General features: G+C 48.0%; 1 protein-coding gene across 2 annotated transcripts in view; it reads right to left on the reverse strand.

Moving 5' to 3' along the window:
* Positions 1-19,481, reverse strand: part of Hnf1b (HNF1 homeobox B) — a 54,974-nt gene extending 35,493 nt beyond the window's left edge. The window contains exons 1-4 of one of the 2 annotated variants that reach the window (XM_052195165.1): positions 18,983-19,481; positions 14,193-14,392; positions 8,331-8,517; positions 6,066-6,301 (exon numbers count right to left, since the gene is read on the reverse strand). In XM_052195165.1, coding sequence (XP_052051125.1) covers positions 6,066-6,301; positions 8,331-8,517; positions 14,193-14,392; positions 18,983-19,326 — 967 coding nt within the window. In that variant the 5' untranslated portion in view covers positions 19,327-19,481. Of the gene's footprint in view, positions 1-6,065; positions 6,302-8,330; positions 8,596-14,192; positions 14,393-18,982 lie in introns of both variants that reach the window. The other variant, XM_052195164.1, reaches the window with a different exon arrangement.
* Positions 19,482-22,309: the final 2,828 nt, after the last annotated feature.

Raw genomic sequence — 22,309 nt, forward strand, 5'->3', positions numbered from 1 at the left:
TGTTCTTACACACACACACACACACACACACACACACACACACACACGCAGAGGTTTCTCTCCTTGCTTCCACATTTGTGTTTTTACTTCCTGTTGAAAAGTGGGTAGAGGATAGGGCAAGTTCTTGTGTGTCTATTAAGCAGGTGGCTTCAAAGGCCCTTTGCCCAGACCTCTGTCTCTCTCTGCCCCTCTAGTGCTTCATTCTCTCCAAGTTCCTGTTACTTCCTATCAAACATTCTACAAACAGATCCCAAGAGCACTTCTCCCATAAGCTGCAGGTTGGACTCCGTGCTTCCTGGCAGCTTCCTTCCTCTTGAGAAGGAAGGCGTCCTCAGGTCCTCTAAGGATCCTTCAGGCAGATTAGGCCTAGCCAGTGGGCTGCCTCAGGTGATAGGAGTTTGCTATCAGCTGGGGGTCCCTTTGTGCTGAGGCCTGAGCCCACCAGCCCTGCCCAGTGTCTTTGTATGCAGACCAGGGTTGGCCCCCAGGGGGCTGGCAGCAGAATACCTTGAAGACTGGACCTCTTAATCTCATTAATATCCTGATTGTCTTCCCCAATCTAGTGGGAGTTTATGGGGTGGTACTCACAAGATAAAACACCTCCAAATTCAGGAGATAAAATGACAGTCAGATTCAGTCCCCTGAGAAGCAGAACATTGGAGTCTAGTCTGCCTCTGAACCACTACAGCAAGCCAGGGTCCCACACAGCTTTGTTTCTCCTCCCAAGGGACAATGTGACTGACTCATTTACTCTGGGAACCCTTGCTGCTGAGATGAATTTTTTTTTTTACAACTGCCCTCATAAACTTCTCCTCTTGTCTGCTGCCCAGGGAGGGGGAGGAGCTCCCAGAGGTGAGTTGAGGTGCCTACCCCAGTCTCACAGGCCCCATTAAGTTGTTAAAGCCTTTAAGGGCTCCAGACAGGGCCCAATGCAAGGGCAGTTCAAATCCCCGCAGATAGGGATGGGCTTGGGAAAGGGAGGCCTTCGTTTCTTTCTACAGAATTCACCTTGCTCAGGGGCAGCAGCTGGGGAAGAAGCAGTGAACTAACTAGGTTCTGAGTCTTCTCCCTACCTCAGCTCTGTTATTCAGATGGGAGCAACAGTATAGAATGGGAGAGCTGTCTGTCTGTCTGTCTGTCTGTCTGTCTCTATCTGTCTCTCTGTCTCTTTCTGTCTCTCTGTCTCTGTTTCTCTCTCTCTCTCTTTCTCTGTGTGTATATTAATTCTCATACATACACATATTAATTCTCAAGTTTAAAAGTTGTTAGTGTCTGCATAGAACAAATAAAGACAGATGGGCAGTGTATCGCAGGTCAAAACCTGTCCCACTGCTGACTAGCTCTATGAACTCTGGTAAATCACTCCACGTTCTAAATGTCTTTACTTCCCTTAGTTGACAAATGGGATTATCAATACTGATAGCACCCACCCTCCTAAAAGTCTTGGGAAGGGCTAAATGAGACAAGCACAGAGGTGACCAGTCCAGGGCCTCGTACCAGGGAAGCGCCAAATCAACACGGAATATGCTAATTTCTCATCTTCAGTCTGTGTCTTGCTTCTGGTATGTCTGAGGTCTCCTTGATACAATATACATTTTGTGCTATGAGGAAGTGCATCTATACAGGCCATTTGTACCTGGGCCAGAAATAAATCTGCTTTGTCTAAGTCACGGGGTTAGATCTCTGCAGCCACCCAGGATGCAGGGCAACGGAGGTTAAGGAAGAAGTAGGAGGCAGGACTCTATTTTCAAGTTTTGACACACGGTAAAAGGAAACCAGGTCTGCAGGGCTGTGAAGTGGAGGCATAGAGTTCAAAGATAGGGGAAAGCATCAGCCACAGAAACAATATGTCCTTTTAGGCTGTGGCCCAGAGGTCTAAAAGTTATCCTGGGCAGGTGTCTGTCTTCTCCCTTCTGTGACTCACTGACTTTGCTGAAGAACAAGTCCCCATTTCCTTATGAAAAGATCATTTAAGAGTAAGGACATGTGTGGGAGCGCAAAGGCTGATGGGAACCTCATCTCCCTCCCCGCCTCCTTGGGGAGGCAGCCAGGTGACTTAGACCGGATCAAGGTGTACAAAGAGCAAAGCCACCCGGATCAGGCCTCGGATAGCAGCCCTGGGCCAAGGCTAGCCCACATCCCATCCCCAGCTTCCTCCTTCTCTGAGGCAATCAATACAAGCACCAGTCTCCGACCTGCTCCTTTTTCTTGCCACAGCCCTGCCCTCTGACCTTTCAGGAGCCTTTTCCGTGATTCAGCTCCAGAATGGAGGTAAAGGCCATCACTCCGGGCTGCTCAATGGCCCCAGAATGGGTTGTCACGGGGCCCTATAACCAGGGACAGCTCCTGCTGGCCAGAGCTGGAGTAGGGAGGGCAACAGATAAAGGCCTTCCAGTCTGAAGATAAATGGCCGCCTGCAGTCCTGCTACAGTAACTTTAGGCCCCCAAGAAGAAGAGACAAAGGGTGCCCCTGTGACACACACTGGAAAGATGAAGGCCCAGCAGCAGCAGCCAGGCTGGTTCAAAGCCCCAGCTTAATTGTCAATTAAGCATGCATAAGGGGGGGACAAAGCCATGACAACCCTTGGCTGCATGCTGGTGTGTGATTGTAAAGGCAGAGAGGGGCAAGGCTGAAAACAGCTGATTCTGCTGAGTGTGTTTGTAGGCTACCTTGTAACCAACTAGCCGCTGACAGAGGCAAAGTGCTTCTCCTGCCATCCCTATTGTGTAGGACATTCCAGGACCAGGGTCACATTGTGGTCATCGTGGGCAAGTGGGGCACATGCAGTAAGCATGGATGGGAAGGAAGGGGCTTGCATAGGAAAAGGAGACACAACTCTCCAGGAAGAGTCTTCTCGTTGGTGCTGCCAGACCAAAGAGGCACAGGCTTAGGTGCTGGTGTTTAGAGAAGGGACAGTGTAGAGCAGGGGGCTTAGATCTTGGGGTCATGTTCCTCTCCAGCTCAGCCTTAGAGATTGCCAGTGTTAGGGGCTGAGGATTATCTCAGAGTATAAGTGTCCTATACAAGCAAAAGGACCAGCATTCAGAGCTCCACGCCCATGTAAATGCTGAATAGGCAAAGGGTTTGTCTGTGATTCTGGCACATCAGGAGATGGAGGGATACAGGGATACAGGGGATCCTCAGAGTTAAGATAGCTACCCAGGGTAATCAAATCAGTGAGCTATGGGTTCAAGTAAGAGACCCTGCTTTATAAGTAAGGTAGAGAACCTTCAAGAAAGACGCCAGGAATCAGCCTGCTACTTCTCTCTTAGCTTCTTTTGTATTACCTCCTTAGTGATTTGCAGCAATGTCTAACCCTGTGGCATCACACACACACACACACACACACACACACACACACACACACACACTGATACACATACATGTACATGGAGAGCAAGAGAGAATAAGCAAGACATAGATGGATAGATAGATAGATAGATAGATAGGTAAATGGGTAGATGGACAGACAGACAACCATTGCTGACACTGGGTGTTGGTTCCAAATTTCAGGTTCCAAGTCAGCTATGTTTTGGCATGGGACTGGGGATGTCCTGCTACAGGAGCCTACAGTGAGGATCTGTAGCCCAAAGCCTTTCTTGAGCATGTCTGTCTGCCTAGCCCTGGGGACAGTCCTAAGAGTCATCTTGGCAGCCTGAGAAGGGCTTCTAAGGTTCTAATTCTAGGATTGCAAAGCACAGTGGCCACTTTTGCTGATCCCAGGATGAGAACGCATTTCACTGCCTGTTAGAATTCATGTTGAAGAATGTGAAATTAAAAAGAAAACCGTGTCTGTTATGTCTTATTTTGTTTTTGTGCCTGTCCTTGCTCCCGCTGGCCCCATCTGTCGTCTTCAGTACTGAGAGGATAAGTGGGATCACACTGAGGTTTGCTGGGAAAGGTGGTGTTTACGGGGTCCACCCATTTAATCCATGCATGCACCCAGCCTCCATTTGACACATAAGAAACTCAGAATGTACATGAATCAGAAATACTGATCACCAGTCAAAGTCACACCCAGAGAATCTAGTCCCTGGGCATGAGTTCCTTGATGGGCCTTGAGAGAAGAGGAAGGTCTAAAAGCCACTGAAAATATTCAGTGTCCCCTAAGAATCCACCCCCCCAGACAACGGCAGGATCTTCCTCTCCCTGGGAAAGCCCTAGATGCTCCCACAGATGACCTTGATCCCCAGCTGGTTCTGGAGGTTCCCTACAGAATACAAACTCCCAAGGAGGCTGGGCTATGTGTCCCCGACATTGTCCTTCTCATTCTTCACACACAGGCTAGGCACACCCTCCATCACCAAGCTGCATCCCAGTTTACATTGCCAGGACTTGGTTAGCATTTAATGTATATTTGCGTAGCAAGAATCAGCAGACCTGATGTCTACTCACCACCATGTGGGTTTCAACACATTATCTCTTTCTGGGCCTCTGTTTCTTTCTCTGAAGGCCTGGGTTCTATCCTTTATTTTCAGAGCAGCACAGAGATTCCATTTTCAGTGGACCATACTCTTTTCAGACTGTCCCTGGCCCTTGTTCCTGCCTCTGCTCTGTTTCTAATACCTGGCCCTGCCGCCTTAGCTCTCTGACTCTCCAGTCAGGGCAGGGAGAGCCTAAACTAGCGACCCTGCAGTGACCTCAGCACAACCACAGCTTGTCAGAAAGCCGCTGGCCCTTTGTTTGGCTTGCAGGCTCCCTGACTTTGGTGTGGAGATCACAGGTCCCAGCACAATGGCCATTGTCTTCTCAACAATGCTCCTTGCCCCAACCACGCCCACACAGCTTCCAGATTCAGCTCTGTGGATCACCATGGTGGGCAAATGCTCCAGCCCTGCTCAGTACCAGCCATAGGCCATCCACCACCTACCTGCTGAACCTTGCTTTGTATAGTTACAGTTGTAAGGGGCTTCAGTGATTCTGGTCAGGCCAGCACTTTCTCCCCTCACTGTCCCCAGCCTCTTTGCCTTTTACGAATAAATCAACTTTCTTCTGCGGTGTCTGAGCCCTTCCCTACTCTCCGAGCAGGACTTCGGAGAAACCCAAGCCTGGTCCTAGGCTTTGTGCTGGTCAGTTTCAGGTCTCAAAGAGCAAACCTGTGAGTGGCAGGCATGGAACAAATGTCTGCATATTGCCCAGCTGCTGGTTCAGACCCAGTCCTGATGACTTGGATAATCCAACACGTGGGCCATCCTGCAGTTTTGGGGCCTTTCACACCAAAAAGGTAATTCGCAGGGGAAGGGACGAAGGAATCTCAGAGGACTGTAGGTTATAGCAGTGGCTGGTTTTCCTTTCTCAGGCTTCCCACCAGATCAGAAAGCTGTGTTTGGTATACAAGGGTATCAAACAACCATGGGTAGGTACCAAAACCCTCCTCATTTCTGGTAGTTTTCTTAGGAGAATTAAGACCTTAGAAGCATTAAGACCTAGGAGAAGATATGGCTGCACACAGGGGTCCTTTTTCACGTGAGGATATAAGCACCTATCTTGACATATTCAAACCCCATAGCAGAGACATTCTGATCCAGGCCAACATGCTACAAACTCTTTAGCCAACTCATCACAAACAATCTCAAGTAACAGACTCCATCTTAACCCTGGCTCAGCACAGTGGAGGCTGCCACCCAAGTAGCCTTTCCCGAACAACCATTTGACCTGCTGAAACTGGAGAGTGGCAGATAGGATATGCTCCGACATGCAGAGAGCTCATAGTGACCGGTGATACATCACTGTGATCTCCCTGCCTGCAGCTTCGACCTGGCATCTCCAAAAGGCAGCTTTCTCTGGAGATAACCAGTTTGGCTGACTCAGCAGCCACAGAGAGAGAATGAGGATAGAGAAGAAAGGGGCAAAGGGCTCCTTTGAGGGCCAAGCAGCCCAGCAAGGAATGGGAGGAAACCTGAGCAGAGGAACACACTCTTTCACGAGCCTGTTCAGGCAAAGGGAAGAAAGCACGTCTGTCGCCATCCCAATGCATTCGCTCCTCGGAAGCTCCGTGAACAGTGAGACTGGCAGGGACAGTGGCAGTCAGTTCCGAGGCAGTGAGAGCCTGGCCTCTACTTACCTGACAGCTTGTTGGGTGGAGAGGAGCTTGGCTGGTGGTGAGGGGAGCCATGGGTGAGCAGGGGGTTCAGATTGTGCGTCTGGTTGGAGCTATAGGCATCCATGGCCAGCTTCTGCCTGAATGCCTCTTCCTTCCTGCGGTTTGCAAACCAGTTGTAGACACGGACCTCGGTGACCAAGTTGGAGCCTAGGCCGTGGGCTTTGGAGGGGGAGACTCCTCGCTGCAAACATTCTGCCCTACAAAGGACAGAGGAGAGAGGGTGAATGAGGGTGGCTGGGCACTGCGTGTGCTGGGCCCTAAACACAAAATCACAGCAGAGGCTAAAGGTCAGTGGGGGAGTCGGGGAGAGGCCTGTCCAGAGAAAGGCCATCCTCACAGTACTTGAGAAGGCTCTGTGGAAGTTTTGGTGCAGGCCCTGAGCAAGCTGTGTTGCCTGAAAGGCAGAGCAGAGGCCCATATGTGGCTTCCACTAGATGAGGGCAAGCCAAGACAGCCCCGTGACTGCCTCCTGGCACCTCCTCCTTTGCTGCTTCAGGAAAGGCAGAGTCCTTTGCTGGCTCTGTCTGAGTCTCTTCCAGGCACTGTGAGAGACATCTGGACTTTGGGAGTTTGACACCCTAAAAGGGCTCAGGGAATCCAGACCCCACATTCTTGCTCTGGGGCAAAGAACTAATGGAGGGGAGCAGGGTATTAAGAAGGGGAGGGGTGTCTCTGGGTTTAAGCACCAATGAAATCCCCAGACCACCATGAGCTCTGTTCTTGGATACCCCATTTCCTGTTGAAAGCCTTCCTCAGTCTGAAGACCTTGTGCCAAACCTGGCCTGCTTCCCCACCTGGCCTTCCTGGCGTTGTCTTTTTATTGCCAAGGCTGCCCAGCTTGGAGACTTAGCAAGGACTCCACAGGCTTCCGCCAGAGCAAGGAGTAAATATTTTTAGAGAATTGATATTAGAATAAAAGAAAATGGAAAAAGAGCAAAACCAAAGGATTCTCCAAGGACTTCTAGTGTTTGCTTTAAATACATGCATACATACATACATACATATGTGTATATAAGTATATACACACATATGTACATGTATGTATATATGTATATATATGAGTCTGCTGAGTCAGTGTGCACAGAGTGTACCAAACAGATCTAACCAAGTCTTACTTGCCTGCCACATTTCCTTGGGTCTCAGGCCACGGTAACCCAGATAGCTTCAAATTCTTGATCTTTCCCTTCCCTCTGCCTCCTGAGTGTTGGGATTACAGGTGTGTGCCAATGTGTCAAGTATTCTTATAAAGCCTGTGCCAGGCTCCAGATTCTTTCTGGTATCATGGGGGTTATAATTAGTGGAGGCCAGAGTTAAGGAACAATGCTGCCTGTGTGGAATGGAAACATCTCTCTGGCATTGTATTATATGTCAACTTCTAGAGTATCTTGCCTAAAATAAACACGCATGGGAATAATAATTTAGTAATTCCACAGAGGTGAGATTCCATGATTGAAAAACAACAGTGATGACCCAGCTTCTTACATGCAGGCTTCTCAGTTCTTTTTCTGCTTTTGAACATTCATTTGTGTGTGTGTGTGTGTGTGTGTGTGTGTGTGTGTGATAGCAAATATGCTAAGATTAGAGGACAACGTGAAATATTTGTTTCTCTCTCTCCATCATGTAGATCCTGGGGGGGGGGCGGGGAGGGGGGACCCAGGCAGTCAGGCATGGCAGCAGGTGTTTTAGCCTTCAGAATCATCTGGTCTGCCGGGGGTGGGGGGTGGGGGGTGGCGGGGTGGCGCACGCCTGTAATCCCAGCACTCTGGGAGGCAGAGGTAGGCGGATTTCTGAGTTCCAGGACAGCCTGGTCTACAAAGTGAGTTCCAGGACAGCCTGGTCTACAAAGTGAGTTCCAGGACAGCCAGGGCTAAACAGAGAAACCCTGTCTCGGGGGGAAAAAAAAACCAAAATCCAATAAACCAAAAAACAAACAAAAAACAAAAAAACAAAAAAGCAAAAAAAACCAACCAAACAAACAAACAAAACCCCAGAATCATCTTGTCAGTCTTCTCAGAACTTTTAAAATATTAAATATGCCGTGACTCCTGAAGTACTCCTGCGATGTGTCTTAAACCTATTTATTAGTAAATTAAATTTGGAGTTCTGTAGAATACACTTTAGGAGGCCCTGATTTAGCCACACTTAGCTGGATAATCGATCTCCTAACATCACAGGACCACAGGGCTGAGCCTTTGCCTCCCTGCTTCAGGGGGCTCCTGGCATTACCTGTTACACTCTTCCACTAAGGCTTCCCTCTCTTCCTTGCTGGGATTCTTTTGCCGGTCGTAGGCCTGGTACAAAATTTGCTGGGACGCGGGCCCCCATTTGAATCGGTTACGGCGCATCTTCTTGTTGGTGGGCTCAGAGCAGGCGTCCTCTGACTGCCCAGGCCCCTGGTTCTGTTGACTGAACTCTGGAAAGAGAAACAGCAGCTGATCCTGACTGCTTTTGTCTGTCATGTTTCCAGAGCTCTGGACTGTCTGGTTGAACTCTGAAAAGAGAAAGGAGTAGACTTGATAGAGCCTGTAGCCTTCACTCTATAGACAGACAGACAGACAGACAGACAGACACCAGACGGACAGACAGGTAGGTGGACCAATGGACAAAGATACCTTAATTCCTTTCCCTTTAGCTTTACAGTATGCTCCAGTTTTACGTGGGGATACAGAGGGGGACACCTTACAACAGGCCCCTCCCCGCTCATTCGTGTCCTCCAGCAAAGGCACCCCTTCCTTTCTTGGACAGAGGTCGCCAAGTCAATGTTTTGAGAAAATTAATTATTTTCCTTTGCCTTGTTGACCTTCTAACATTGAAGCAACACTCTGAATCCCAAATGCTTGTTATTTATGTATTTATTTTGAGACAGGGTTTCCTATGTGTCCCTGGCTGTCCTGGAACTCACTCTGTAGTCCTGGCTGGCCTAGAAATCAAAGATCTGCCTGTCTCTGCCTCCTAAGTACTAGGATTAAAGGCAGGAGCCACCACCCTCTGGCTCTGAATGTTTGTATTTTGATGACAGGGAGATAAGCCCAGTCAAGTCTCAGGCCAGGGGGAAATTGTTCAAAGGTGCATCTTACACTTAACCACCATATATGGAGGCATCTGTGGTCCTCCCGCCCTCTGCTCTTCATCCACTCTGGGTATCTACATTCTAATGCCAGGTTTTTTGAAAACCATGAGACTTTAAACCTTTAAAATCATGCTTTAAATTAAATATACCTAGAGCTTTGTATCTGAACGAGAAGATGCTCCTTAGACTTCTAGTATGATTGTGAAGGCAATAGTGTGTGTGATATGTGTGTCATGGGCATGTGTGTGTGCATATGTGTGTGTCATGTGTATAAGGTATCTTTGTCTCTGTGTGGTATATATATGATATGTATGTCATCTGTGCATTTTTGTGTGTGTAATATATGTGTCATGTGTGTACATGTGTGTGTGTTGTGTTAGGTGTCTCTGTGTGTGATATATATGTTATATGTGTGTCATGTGTGTACATGCATGCATGTAATATGTATGGTATGTGTGTTATGTATGTGCATGTATATGTATATATGTAGACACACACATATATACATATATATCTATATGTATGTAGATGTATGTGTGTATGTATATATATATACTTTTTTTTAATGTTGTGTCCCAGGAGATCTTTTATGAGGGAGTTGGCTCATGATCTGCCCACATAATTTGAAAGATGGCAAGTACAGAGTCTAAAACAGAAGACCTTTCCAGGAATGACAGAGAAGGAGCTGGAGAAAGCAGAAGGAGACACGTGTCTGACTTTCAGGCCCAGATAGACCGATCTTCAATTCACTTTCATTGAACGGATGAAAGGCGGAAGCCTGGCCGAGTGGCCACATGTTGTCTCATCTGGTTGGACTGAGGTTTGATAGCCACTTTAGTAAGAAGGGAGCTATGTTGTTCTCTTCCCATGTCTGCACAGAGCAGGGTTCATGGGGATGCAGGACACATAGATTCATGTCCTTAACTCTGCTGCCATGCTCGGGACCTTGGTGTTCTTCTTTCTCAGTCCTGCTGTTCTTAGTGTCCAGACACAGCCTCCAGAGTACTACAGTCATGAATGCCTTTACACCTGACATCATTTTTAAATGTTATCTAGGACAACCTGAGCACAGATTCTCACTACTTAACATTTGAACCCCATCCACAAACCCTTCCTAGTGTCTCCAGTCTGCTTGTATACCTGGGATTTTATGATCTGTCTTGGGCTCTCTTTCCATTTTGGCCCATTACAAGAAAGTGGTGGCTTCCTCTCAGCCTGAACTTAAGATCCCAGCTGTGGGCACAGCCGGGTTTGTTTAACCAGTGGCCAATCAGAAGCAGTCTACTGGGTGGATAAATGGCCACTGTCACTGGAGCCTTTGATTTGGGATGGTCCTCAGGCCACCTAGGGTTCTGTGTGCATGGTAGCCCATGGTGTTTTTAGAAACCAGAAATAGCTTCTGCTAAATGTAAAATCAGACTGTCACCAGCTTCCCTGGGACAATGTGGGCAAAAAAAAAAAAAAAAAAAAAAAACCTCCTCCTACAGTCAGATAACTCCTCCCACAGCCAGATAACTCCTCCCACTGTCAGATATTTTTCCAGGTGTTTCTTCACTGTTTATATTGCTTGGTCTTTACAGCAACTCTTTAAGTGCTGTTACTTGAGGGTGAAGGTCGAGACAGAAGTCCCCTATTCAGTGGGGAGGGGACTATCTAATATCTTCTCCTCCTCCTCCTTCTCCTCTTCTTCCCCCGTGGGTCCTGCAAGGCATCTATAGAATCCCCTATGAATAACAGCCAAAGCCAGCGAGGGTAACCCGAAGTGTCTGGGATTCTTTTGGGACTTTTCATTTGAAGTGAGCAGGTGTCACTAGACTTGGTAACAGTCCATCTCTACAGCCCAACATCTTCTAACCCTTCGCCTAATTCTCACAGCCCAACATTATTCCCAGTAGCAGACAACAGAAGTTCACATGGGAAAGTGACCTATCCAAAGTCGGATGAGCCTAGAACGTTCGAATGTTCTTAACCACTAGCTTATAAATTACTCCAAAACACCCCCAAGCTCCCCGAATCTGACTTTGGGTGGAGGACGCTTTTGCTGTATGCATCCTGCAGTACAGGGACTGGGGAGGCAGCAGTCTACAGGAGGTTGGAACCCAGAGCATTTGTAGCTTAGGGCCTACAGCCCTAAAGGACCTGGCCTAGCCACACCCAGTGTTTGAAGAACTAGACTCTCACAGGCCTCCAGTTACCACCAATTTTCCTCCACTTGCTTACAAATTAAATGGATCAGAAAACGTTTGATGCCCCTAAAAATGACATTGGAACGTTTGCTTTAGCAGCCTTATTCAGGGCTTAGTAGCTAGACAGAAATGTTCTATGTGTATAGACAAGCCCTTGAATATCAAGTAACATTTATCAGTTTGGTTTTTTTTTTTTTCAGGAAACTTCTGTGTATAATTTTATTCTTTATCTCCTCTTTCTTTTCCCACTCAACTTGTTCACTTGCTCTTTTATTTATCTTTCCAATTTTTGTCCCATGCTAGGGTATCTTTTCTTTATCTTTTAAGGCTTGATACAAATGCTACCTCCTCCAGTAAGTCCTCTGGGATTTCTCCAGGTGCTATAGCAGCAGCCCTGATGCCCAAAGCGCGCCTTTTAGAGGGCTTGGAAAGTTGTTCTCATGAATTACTTGGGTTTCTCAACTCCTTCAGGATGTTGGGAGTCTGTGGACCCCACAGACAAGCCCCACTTGGAACATGGCAGGTGTATATATGATAATTACAGGAGGAGGAATATGTCCTAAGTTCTGTCTCCTGTAACTACAAACCAGTAACAACCAGTAATAAAACTGAACAAAAATGTCCCTTACAGCCTGCCATCCACTTGGTCGATTATCCCTTCTTGAGCATCCCGAGGCTCATTTTGGGTCTAGCCTCTTGTTAGACAGTCCAGTGTCTCCCTGTCTATTCTGAGGTTGCTGAGTGAATACCATTCTGACTTCTGAACCAGTTCTCCCTTAGAGCTACCTGGCCTTTGCAAACTGTGGCTCCTGAGAATGTTTTTTGGGGTGTGTAGAAACTGCAGAGTTGCTTCATGTCAGGAGGTCAATTCCTTGAATGTGACCACCATGGAGGGGAGCCAACCCCTCCCCGACATGGAGGGGAGACTTTAAAGGATTGACTGTCTACACAGCTAGCAGCTCTGTCCATATAATGTTCCAATTCAAGGGTTAACCTCAGCCGGAGACAAGTGCCCCGAGCCACTGACGGCCTTCCTGCCCACAGACACAATAAACACAGACACAGTCATTTTGGAGCAGTGTGTAGGAAAAAAATCCAATACCAATTTTAAAAGTGATTGTCCAGAAAGGGGAGAAAAGATTCCTACCCAGAAAATGATGGAAATGAACATGTTGGCAAAGACACAGAGGCTCACTGCAGAGAGAGAGAGAGAGAGAGACAGAGACAGAGACAGAGACAGAGAGACAGAGACAGAGAGACAGAGAGAGAGAGAGACAGAGACAGAGACAGAGACAGAGAGAGACAGAGAGAGACAGAGAGAGACAGAGAGAGAGAGAGAGAGAGAGAGAGAGAGAGAGAGAGAGAGAGAGAGAATTGGTGGGAATGGTGGCAGCTAAGACAGTTCTAGAGAATGGAACGGTCCAAAGAGTTCAAGTGTAATAGTGCACAGCGGTGGCAGTAAGGTATGATCTCCCCAAATAAAAACAGCTCGAGGTTCAAACTCCCTTCAGTGTAAAGACCCAAGCTTCTCAGAACTCTTGGGTGGAAGGAATCTTGGGACAGAAAGAAGACCTTGGGTTAAGAACTGAAATAACTTGGGTATACACTGGGTATACACTGGGTACAAAGGTGCATGCCTTTGATCTCAGGATGTGGGAGGCAGAGGCAGGTAGATCTCTGAGTTCAAAGCTAGCCTGGTCTACAGAGTGAGTTCCAGGACAGCCATGCTACACAGGGAGATCCTGTCTCAAAAAAAAAAAAAAAAAAAAAAAAAAAAAAAAAAAAAAAAACCAAAGTGAAACAAAACAAAAAATAAAAACCTAAAGAAAAAAAACCCTTACACTGCAACATCAACAACCACCAAATATATAATAATAATAATAATAATAATAATAATAATAATAAATGCAAACAAACAAAAAACCCCTGAAGCGATGAAGCGATGGGAACTGAACTGGCAAACCAGCACCAGTCACTTTTCATCAGTAATCCCCCCATAAACATCATTGTTGGGATAACCAAGGGCATTCTAAGGAATTCTTAGTTTTACATGGTAGTAGCATCTCAAAGGTAATCTGATAAATTTGGAAGTTGTATGAAGCGTGTGGAATAATGTGTGTACACCACACAAAGTATAGGGGGACGGATTGTATGGGTGGTATAGGCAACTTGTTGCAAAATAGTTCAGAATCCCTTGCTGTTTTTCTTTAATAATTTCTTCTGAACTAAAAGCACTTTATTTAAATTAATTACATACAAAGCAAAACAGAACGACAACAAAAATTAGAGTTCCCTGTGCCCTGCCTGGGACAGAAAGGAGGTCTTCACTAGGCAGAGTCACTCCCAGCAGAGCCCAAATTCTAATTCTGGGAAATGTGAGCAACTGCTTTAAATTGCTTCTGGGCTCTGTCCTCCACCCCCACACACCCCTCACCACTTCCAAGGAACAGGGTCAGGTTCTGAGGGTCTATACAGACACATTAGCTATTTATACTTTTTCCAGAGGGGAAGAAAATTAACAATAGTGACGATCTATATTGTTGACCATCATGAAATCTCTTCTTTGGAAACTCAGAATGTCTTCATATGTCAACCAAGAGACAGTGAAAGGGGCGTTGGAAAGAAGGACTAGAAAGATTCAGAGTGTATATTGTAACCATGAACTAGCTGTGTAGCCAGGGGATGTGTGAGAGAGAAATGATACAAGACAACCTGCTGTGTAGCAACTGTATCTACCTGCCTTCTTGAAGGAGGGGAAACTAAGGCAGCCCATGAGGTCAGAGTGAGGGCAAAAGTCCTTGTAGGTTGAAGAGGCAAGGTTAAGACACTTACGTCGGAGGATCTCCCGTTGCTTTCTGACATACCAGGTGTACAGGGCAGCTCGCTTCTGGGTCTTCATGGGGGTGCCCTTGTTGAGGTGTTGAGAGAGGTGGGATTGGTTCAGGCCCGTGACGTCAACCACCTCCCTCTGGGGGATGTTGTGCTGTTGCATGTATCCCTTGATCATTTTGGCGGCCCTCCACGGGTCCTCACTAGACAGAGAAACAGATCATTAGGATGCTGGTGCGAACCACCCAAGGGAAAGTAATCACCTGCTGGGAGCAAAAAATTTATTTACATATTCCCCTATCTGTTGGAACTTCAGCCTCAAGAGAAGCACTGGGCTAAAAGCAAACTAAATGCAAGAGGAGTAGGCACCTCCCACCTCGTGCCCTCAAGACCTAGCTTTTTCTTCTGAGATAGGCTCATCTTTAAACCTGCCCCCCCCCACCTCCCCAGAACCCATCCCTAGGGCATGGAAGAAAATGGTCTCACTTTGTTCTGCTCTCTTTGGATTTCAAGAAACTAAAAGACAGGAGTGGAGATGCTTGGAGCCCAAGTTGACTATCACGATTCTTCTACAAGCCAAATCAGCTTTAAAAGTTTTAGTCAAAAGCTCTCCAACATTATTCTCCTTCTGAAAAGGAGGTCTAATCCGTTAAAACAGGGGCAGGTCTGTGTGCACACCTCCTGGGACACAAGCAAGAGTCTTCTAAAGACTGCCTGTATGTGAAATAAAAATTATTTTTGTTTGATGTGTCAAGAAACTTTCAGCAATCAAACTGAAATATTTTATAAGCATTTGTATGGTTGTGATTTCTTTTGAAGTCAAATATTATATTGTGTATGTGTGTGTGTGTTATTTTTTGTTTTTGGAGTTTTAGAAAAGTGTTCTCAAATTCTCTCTCTCTCTCTCTCTCTCTCTCTCTCTCTCTCTCTCTCTCTCGTTGAACAGTATACTTGCAAAGCAGGTATGCTTTTTTTTTTTAATTATCCACAGCCCCGCCTCCAAAATAAAACCCATCAAGGAAGAATAACTTCAGTATTGGGAGTAAGACATTAATGATCCCACATACTCTGCTTGCCTCTATGATCTGTATGATGGCAGCTCTCTGATATAGAAAAGCCACCCAGGAGGGAGCAGTTCTCCAGGATTTCAAGTTTGGACTGAGACTAGACATGCTTCTGGGTTCTCACAAATGCAGGCACAGCTTGCATTCTAAACAAGGCAAGAGGGTATCTCCCAGGCTTTTTAAAAATGTTTTTAACTTTTTAACTTTTTTTTAAACACTGTTACTTTTTCTTGCTTGTTAAATAGGTGACTTGGATTGAGAACTGTCCTTGAAATTAAGAGACTACGAAAGTCTCTTAGAATCATGAGACTAAGCTCATAATGCACAGCACAGAACAAAAGTATTAAAGGAACAATACAAGTATGTATATAATTTATTTAATGCAGCTACAGAAACAATTCTTCACTACATGTTGATATAATATATATACATATATATGCATATACACACAATGTATTAGCTTAACAAGACATCAAAAAGCAAAGAGAAATTGGGTTCAGATGAAACAATAAAAATTGGTGTTAAAGCTGAGGCCAAATTAGAAACAGTGGTAAAACAATTATATTTCAATGGTGCCTGAAAAAAAATCAATTAGTTTGTTTAACATGCTAAAATCTCCAGCAATCAAGGGAGATATTTTGTAGGCATTTGAATTGTGACTATTTGAGCAAGCCTTGGCTATCGGATTTGTGAGAAGTCAGGCTTTGGATGAGATGTTTTTGAGAATTGTAAACGTTTACATTAATTGTACATAAATTAGCGAATTTCTCAAGCATTTATAAAGGCCCAGAAAGTGAAACAACATAATGAAATAGTAAGAATGAAAGCAGAGGAAATGCACTCCAGTGTCAGACCTGGAGAATTCATCCTGAGCAGGAGAAAAGCACAGCTATCAACATTTTAAACATAACCACCTAAATACCAGCGATCGCCTAAAAACTCATCGTTGGTTAACGTTTCCACAGATATTTTTAGGGTGGAAAAATATTTCTAACAGATATGAACCATAGCTTCAAAAGTTAGAAAAAAAACAGTATTTGGGTTTTAAAAGTCAACACTGTGTCGCTTTAACAGATCATTTGGCCATTTGTCCTTTGTTTAGTTTCTTTACCAGTTATTCTACGTGCCTAAAAAACCTAGCATAACAGTGTGTTCTAAATGTGAGTGGTTCCGTGAAAGGGGGAGTTAACAGCGAAATGATTAAGAAAAAGAAAAACAAAACAAAAGAAAAACTTGAGACAAAACCTTTAGGGCCGGAATTAAAAGATTTGAATTGGGGATAAGATGGCGTAGTTACACCTAAAAAAAACCCGAAAAACTCAAATCTAAAAAGAAACTTCTTGGATCTCAGAATATCCCGCAGATTCCCTAGAGAGAGCTCTGAGGCCCAGGTAAGTAGTAAGAAAATATTATTGGAAAATAGAGTTTCCTCGCCAGGAGAAACTCGCGTTAGCAAGAAGCGCTTGGCCTTTTTAGAGCCTGCGCAGGTGTTAAATGTAAACCCACAGCGGCCAAATGTCCGGCCCGCTCCTTCCTCAAGGGTGACTTTGCTGCCCCAGAGTTGCGGCCCCGGAGCAGAGAATTCCTGGGCCCCAGCTCGCCGGGAACCAGGGCCCTTGGTTCCTAGGTGGCCCACCGGGTCCCCTAAGCCCCCGGGACACACCAGCCTGCGGGTCGGGGAGCACGGGACACCGCAGTTTGCAACCTTCCTCTCAGGCCGCGTTCTTCCAGCCAGGGTGAAGGCGACCAGGCGCGCCACCGAATGACCCTCCTCCCCCGCACACCTTTCTTTTCTTTCTGGCTTACAGTGGAACAAGGGGGTGGAGCGGGGAGAGAAAAACAAAAGAGAGTGCCTGGTACCCTGCAGTCGGCTGTGCAGTGACCTGAGAGCCGCTAGCAATTTCTTGAAAAATTACTTTAATAAAGTCAGACTCTCCAGGCCCAGGGGAGGGAAGGCGGCACCAGCTTGCGAATGGGACAAAGCTTCAGGGTGTGTCCTGGGTCCTCACCCCAGCTAGAATCTGGGCTCCTCTCCTTCTGCTCCCCGTGGCTTGGGGGTGGGAAGAAGGCCCGGATCCTAAGACCCCCGACTCTGTGCCCGCAGAGCACTGCGGGTGTCAGCTTCCCGGAGCAGCGCGGGGACCTGGGGCGCGCCCTGTACCTCCGTGCGTGTGTCCTGCCAGCACCCCCTCCTGCGTTTTGATTTCCTTCCCTTTCTTAGCCGAGTTTACAACTTCACCAATGAGTAACCCGCCTCTCTTTTCAACCTAATCACGCTCTTTGTGTACTTTCTGTTGATGATTTATAGGAAGAAATTAATAACACCCCAACTCCACGTGCTGCAGTTTATGTTACATCTCCGCTGTGTCCAGCCCAGCGTGGGGACCACAGTGAAGAGGCGCCCTCAGCCTCCCGGGCCTCCCTAAGTCGGCTCCGACGCGAGCTAAACCGTGGCTCCCAGGAGGAAGGACCGAGGCCCCAGAGGAACTGGGGACCGCTTGCCCGGTCCCTGAGCCAGACCCCAGGACAACTTTCCTGCCAGCCTGCCGTTGCAGACCTTCCGAGGGGTTCGGTACCCCAGTCTGTACCTTCTACTCCTGACATTATCTAGGCCCCTAAACTCAGCCGGAGGGAAACCATTGCTACATGGAGAAACAGTAACGGATGAAACCTAAACTTCTAAATTAGAGCAACAACATTTTAGGAGTTTAAAAAGATTTTTTTTAAAGAAGTCCTCCAGATTGCCTTGGCTAGAGGGCAAGCGGCCGGGTCCCCAAAGCGCAAATTCAAATGCAAGGTCATATCCCACCCCAAGCGCGCGCTGCGGGAGAGGAAGCCGAGCGGCGGAGGCCGCCGCGGTCACTCCCGGAACTCTGAAACTTTGAAGCCGCAGGGCTTAAGAGTCAGAGGCTACGCGAGGGGCTCCTTTCTGAAGCCAAGTGGCCCCGGAGCGACGTGTGGTCTAAGGGAGTCGCTTGGCTCCTTGGATAATTAGTAACTAGCTGTCAAAGCGTAGGCCCCGGCGAGGGGACCGACAAGTGATCCCAGCCACCCGAGAGACCGCCAGCCAGCCTGGGTTCCCCCAAGACCGCTGGGGTGTCGCTAGCGAGAGAGATGCGTACACGCCCACCTCTGCAAAGAGGGGGGGTCTTAGGAGCACGTACCCCACCTAATCTCTCTCCCTTTCGTTCTTGGTTTCTTTTGCCCGGCCCTGGTGACCCTACTACAAAGTTTCCATTTTATAATTCTAAAGCCGGAGCTCACCCCGGCGCTGTAAGGACACAACCAGAGAACTTGCTTCCCAGGCCTCGGCCACCGATGCTGCCAGGCCTTCTGCTAAGAAGTGCAGGTCTCTGGGAGAAATGCGCGGCTTGGGATTTGGGGAATTTGGTGGGTCCTGGGGTGGGGGGGGAATCGCTGCTGTTTCGCTGCACCCACCTGCCCCTCTGGTCATGTGACCAAAGGCTCCCCACCTTCGGTTCTCGTACCCTTCCTGGGTACCACCAACAAGGTGCCCGCATAGATGGAGGCAGATGAAGCCTGGAGGTTTCAGGTCGCCCGGTGGAGGGCCAGGTTCAATTGTTAGCAGAGAAGCGGAGGGCCCCGGGGTATTTTTTTCCCGTAGGAAGGGGGCTTGAGGGAGAGCAGTCTGCACCGCATGCCTCTGATGCAGGGCCGGGGACTCCAGAGACTCCGCGGGCTCCGCAAGTACCGCGCTCGCTTGCCTACCTGAGCATCCGGTCCACCTCGGCCCGCTGCTCCGCGGCCTCCTCGGTGTTGAGCGCCTGGAGTTCTTTGAGGATGGGAGGAGTGTCATAGTCGTCGCCGTCCTCTGAGCCCTCGTCCCCAGACAAGCGGCCCTTGGCGTGGCCATTGGTGAGGGTATGGAAAACCGGCTTGGTGTCGAGATCCGCCCCGCTCCCGGGGGACAGGGGCAGTGTCTCCAGCTTCACCCCGAAATTCGGGGACGGCAGTAACTCCTCCAAGGCCTGGATCAGCACTTCCTTGGTGACTCCGGAGCTCAGCAGGGCACTCAGGAGTTCTTGCTGGAGCGACGTGAGCTTGGACACCATTTTCCAAGGACGAAAAAAGAAGGGGTTGAGGGGATGGGTGGGCGTGAGAGAGGAGGGTGGAGGGGAGTTTTACAAGAGAACCCCAAGTTCTGGAACCCCTCCACCCTTTGGCTTTCAGACACCTGTTACTCTCTGGGGTCCCGGAGACTCCTCCGAGAGGAGTCAGAAAACTTCTAACTTGCCATGATCGCCACCATTAGGCCATATAAGATATGCAAATGAGTGGGAAGGGCTCCGCTTTCGGCAAGATGCAAATGGTAGTGGGGAGGGGGAAAAACCGAGAAAGTGGGAGAACCTAAGGGACAGTCCAACGGAGCCAGAGACTTGGGCCGGGATTGGGACTTGCCAGAGCCCATTGTACTCACGCTGGGGGCTCCAAATCTTCTCTACCGATTCTGTTTATCAGCCAAACTTTAGGTGACCTTTGGACTTGTAAAGCAAGTGGCTTGCAGCCTAGGTTGGGTGGGGGTGGGGGGCCTTTCCACTGACGACGGGTTCAGCTTTAGTCCAGAAAGAAGAAACTGCGCTTCGGGGGTTCAGGTGAGAGAGCTGGAGAAAGTTGGGGTGCCTTGGAAAGGGGGAGTGGAGGAGGATGAGGAGAGCAGAAAGCCTCCAAGGTGTCTGCAGGTAGCAAGCCTGGAGGTGTAGCCAGATGGTGGCGAGTCCGATCCTTCTGGAATGGGCGCCAGGAATAATAGTTGCTTTAGGCACGCTTAGAACGAATTGGAGGGACCCCATTTCTTTTTTTTACCTTGGTTACTGTTCTCCAGGCCTTCCTCAGCTCGGCCTGGTAGTTTGGATTTGCCGGATTGCCTGACCAGCGGACCGCGCGTTGTTAGCGTGCTAGAGGCCTGCGGTACCCATGAAAGGAGACGCCGATTCATTTATGGCCAGAGGGAGTAGCGAAAGTGGAGCTCTGCCGCCGCAGGGCTCACCAGCCACCTGCCCCGCCAAGCCAAGGGGGAGCAGGACACCTGGGGCTCGCCCTCTGCCTAAACCCGGAACATAACAGCGCCTGGGCTCCGCACCCAAAACTAGGGCTGCCGAATCTCCTTTCTAGTAGCGAATGTGTAGCTTGATTTGTGGCTGGACCGACTGTTGGAGCTGTGGGTTACCCAGGACCACATTTTTGGTTCTTAATTCTAGGAGGTCGCGCTCTATAAACACAAGTTCACCGTGGCGGTGGCAGGAGTCTTGTATGCTACCTAAAGCAAGCACCCCCAAAACCATTGAAGAAAAAAAAATTGTTCCCACCCAGGTCTGGCCCGGAAGGAAGCCCTGAGCCTTTCGGCACGGCAGGAGTTTCTGCCACATCTCCCCTGGGACCCGGAGAGGAAGGAGGCACAGGCCGCACCCAGACCTCCAGGCTGGGACCTGACCTGCAGGGGAAGAAACTGCTTAGATCCACACACACTCACTAATAACGTCCCAGAGTAGAGGCCATTTTGAACCTCGGTTCCCTCTATTTGTGAAATATACTCCTAATATCCAGGATAGACACGGAGGAAGACCACCTGTGCAAAGCTGACTAACACCTGTGTACACACTTCCCAGTCTGTAACGATGGGGGCCTGTTCCCAGTGGTAAAGTCTAGCCCTTTGGAAGCTTAGGGTTGTCAGAATCGGGGACATTTGTGTTGGAAGAACGGGGTAAAGAAAGACACATGTTGAGAACATCAGCAGGGCAAAGGAACTTCTAAGTACATTCTTTTACTGCGTGCACTTTCAAACACAGCCAGTTAGGAGGAAATTGTGGTTGGCTCCGAGAGCGATGAATATTAATGAGGGACAGGCCAGCTGCTCTTGTCTGCTAGGCGCAGGATCGGACCTCCTGGTGGTGCATAGACTCTGCTGGTTTTGATGCAGTCTGCTAAGGGTGATGATTCATTGACAGGCAGAGCTGGTAGCAGATGCTAGGTACCAGGATCACCTGTGGGAGGACTCTGGAAGAAGGAAGGGGTGGTTGTATGCATGGGATCACACAAAAGGTTTAGACCTATCACTGTGAAAGAGGTCATAAGTTCAAAGAAGTGGGGGCCTTCAATTCACCTTCTTGCTTTCTAGTTTGTTGTGACAGGTGACGGATGCTTGATCCTTATGGCTGTGCCCAGTAGGACTTGTTCTGCCTCACATCTCCACCCAAACGGGATAATGAAGTGTTCAGAATAAATGTCTTTTTGTTTCCCCTGTCTCTTACTCAATATCATGATATAACAATGAACATTGGTTTCTGTCTTGAACTGGGAAAACCCATTAAAAGGCCACCATCACCACCACTGCCCACGAATCAACATGATTTTGATTTGTAGTCCTAATTGTGATGTGCTACCAGATACCCAAATATCCCTCTCTCAAAAAACTACAATGTTAGCCCCTTCTTCCCCCACCACCAGTCACCCATGTGAATGAACAGGAAGCTGCACCTAGAGTGTGCAGGTAGGTCTCCTAAGTGTTCATACCTGAGAGCGTCCTACCCAGACCTACAGTTCATGTACTCAGAGCAATATAGGATACTATCACGTAATTGCAGTTGTAGATGTATGAGCAGATGTGATACCCATGAACACATACTTATTATTTTATTTATATTTTTATTTTATTTTTTATTACATGTATGTGTGTGCACCATGTGTGTGCCTGATGCTCTTGGAGGACTGAAGAGGGTGTTGGATCCCCTGGAGCTGGAGTTACAGACAGTTGTGAGCTGTCATGTGGGTGCTGGGAATAAAACCTGGGAATGTGGGTCCTTTGGAAGAATAGCCAGTGCTCTTAACCACCAAGCCACATTTATTTATTTTTAATGAGTATGAGTGTGCCTGAATGTCTGTGTAGCATATGCATGCAGTGTCTAGGGAGGCCAGAAGAGGGCGTCTGTGGGTGCTGGAGCTTGAGTTACAGGTGGTTGTGAGCCCCCATGTGGGTGCTGGAACTGAATCCAGGGTCGCTGCAAGAGCAGCAGGTGCTCTTAACTATTAAACCATCTC

Source organism: Apodemus sylvaticus, chromosome 10 (genome assembly GCF_947179515.1).
Source record: "Apodemus sylvaticus chromosome 10, mApoSyl1.1, whole genome shotgun sequence".
NCBI classification, from domain to species: Eukaryota; Metazoa; Chordata; class Mammalia; order Rodentia; family Muridae; genus Apodemus; species Apodemus sylvaticus.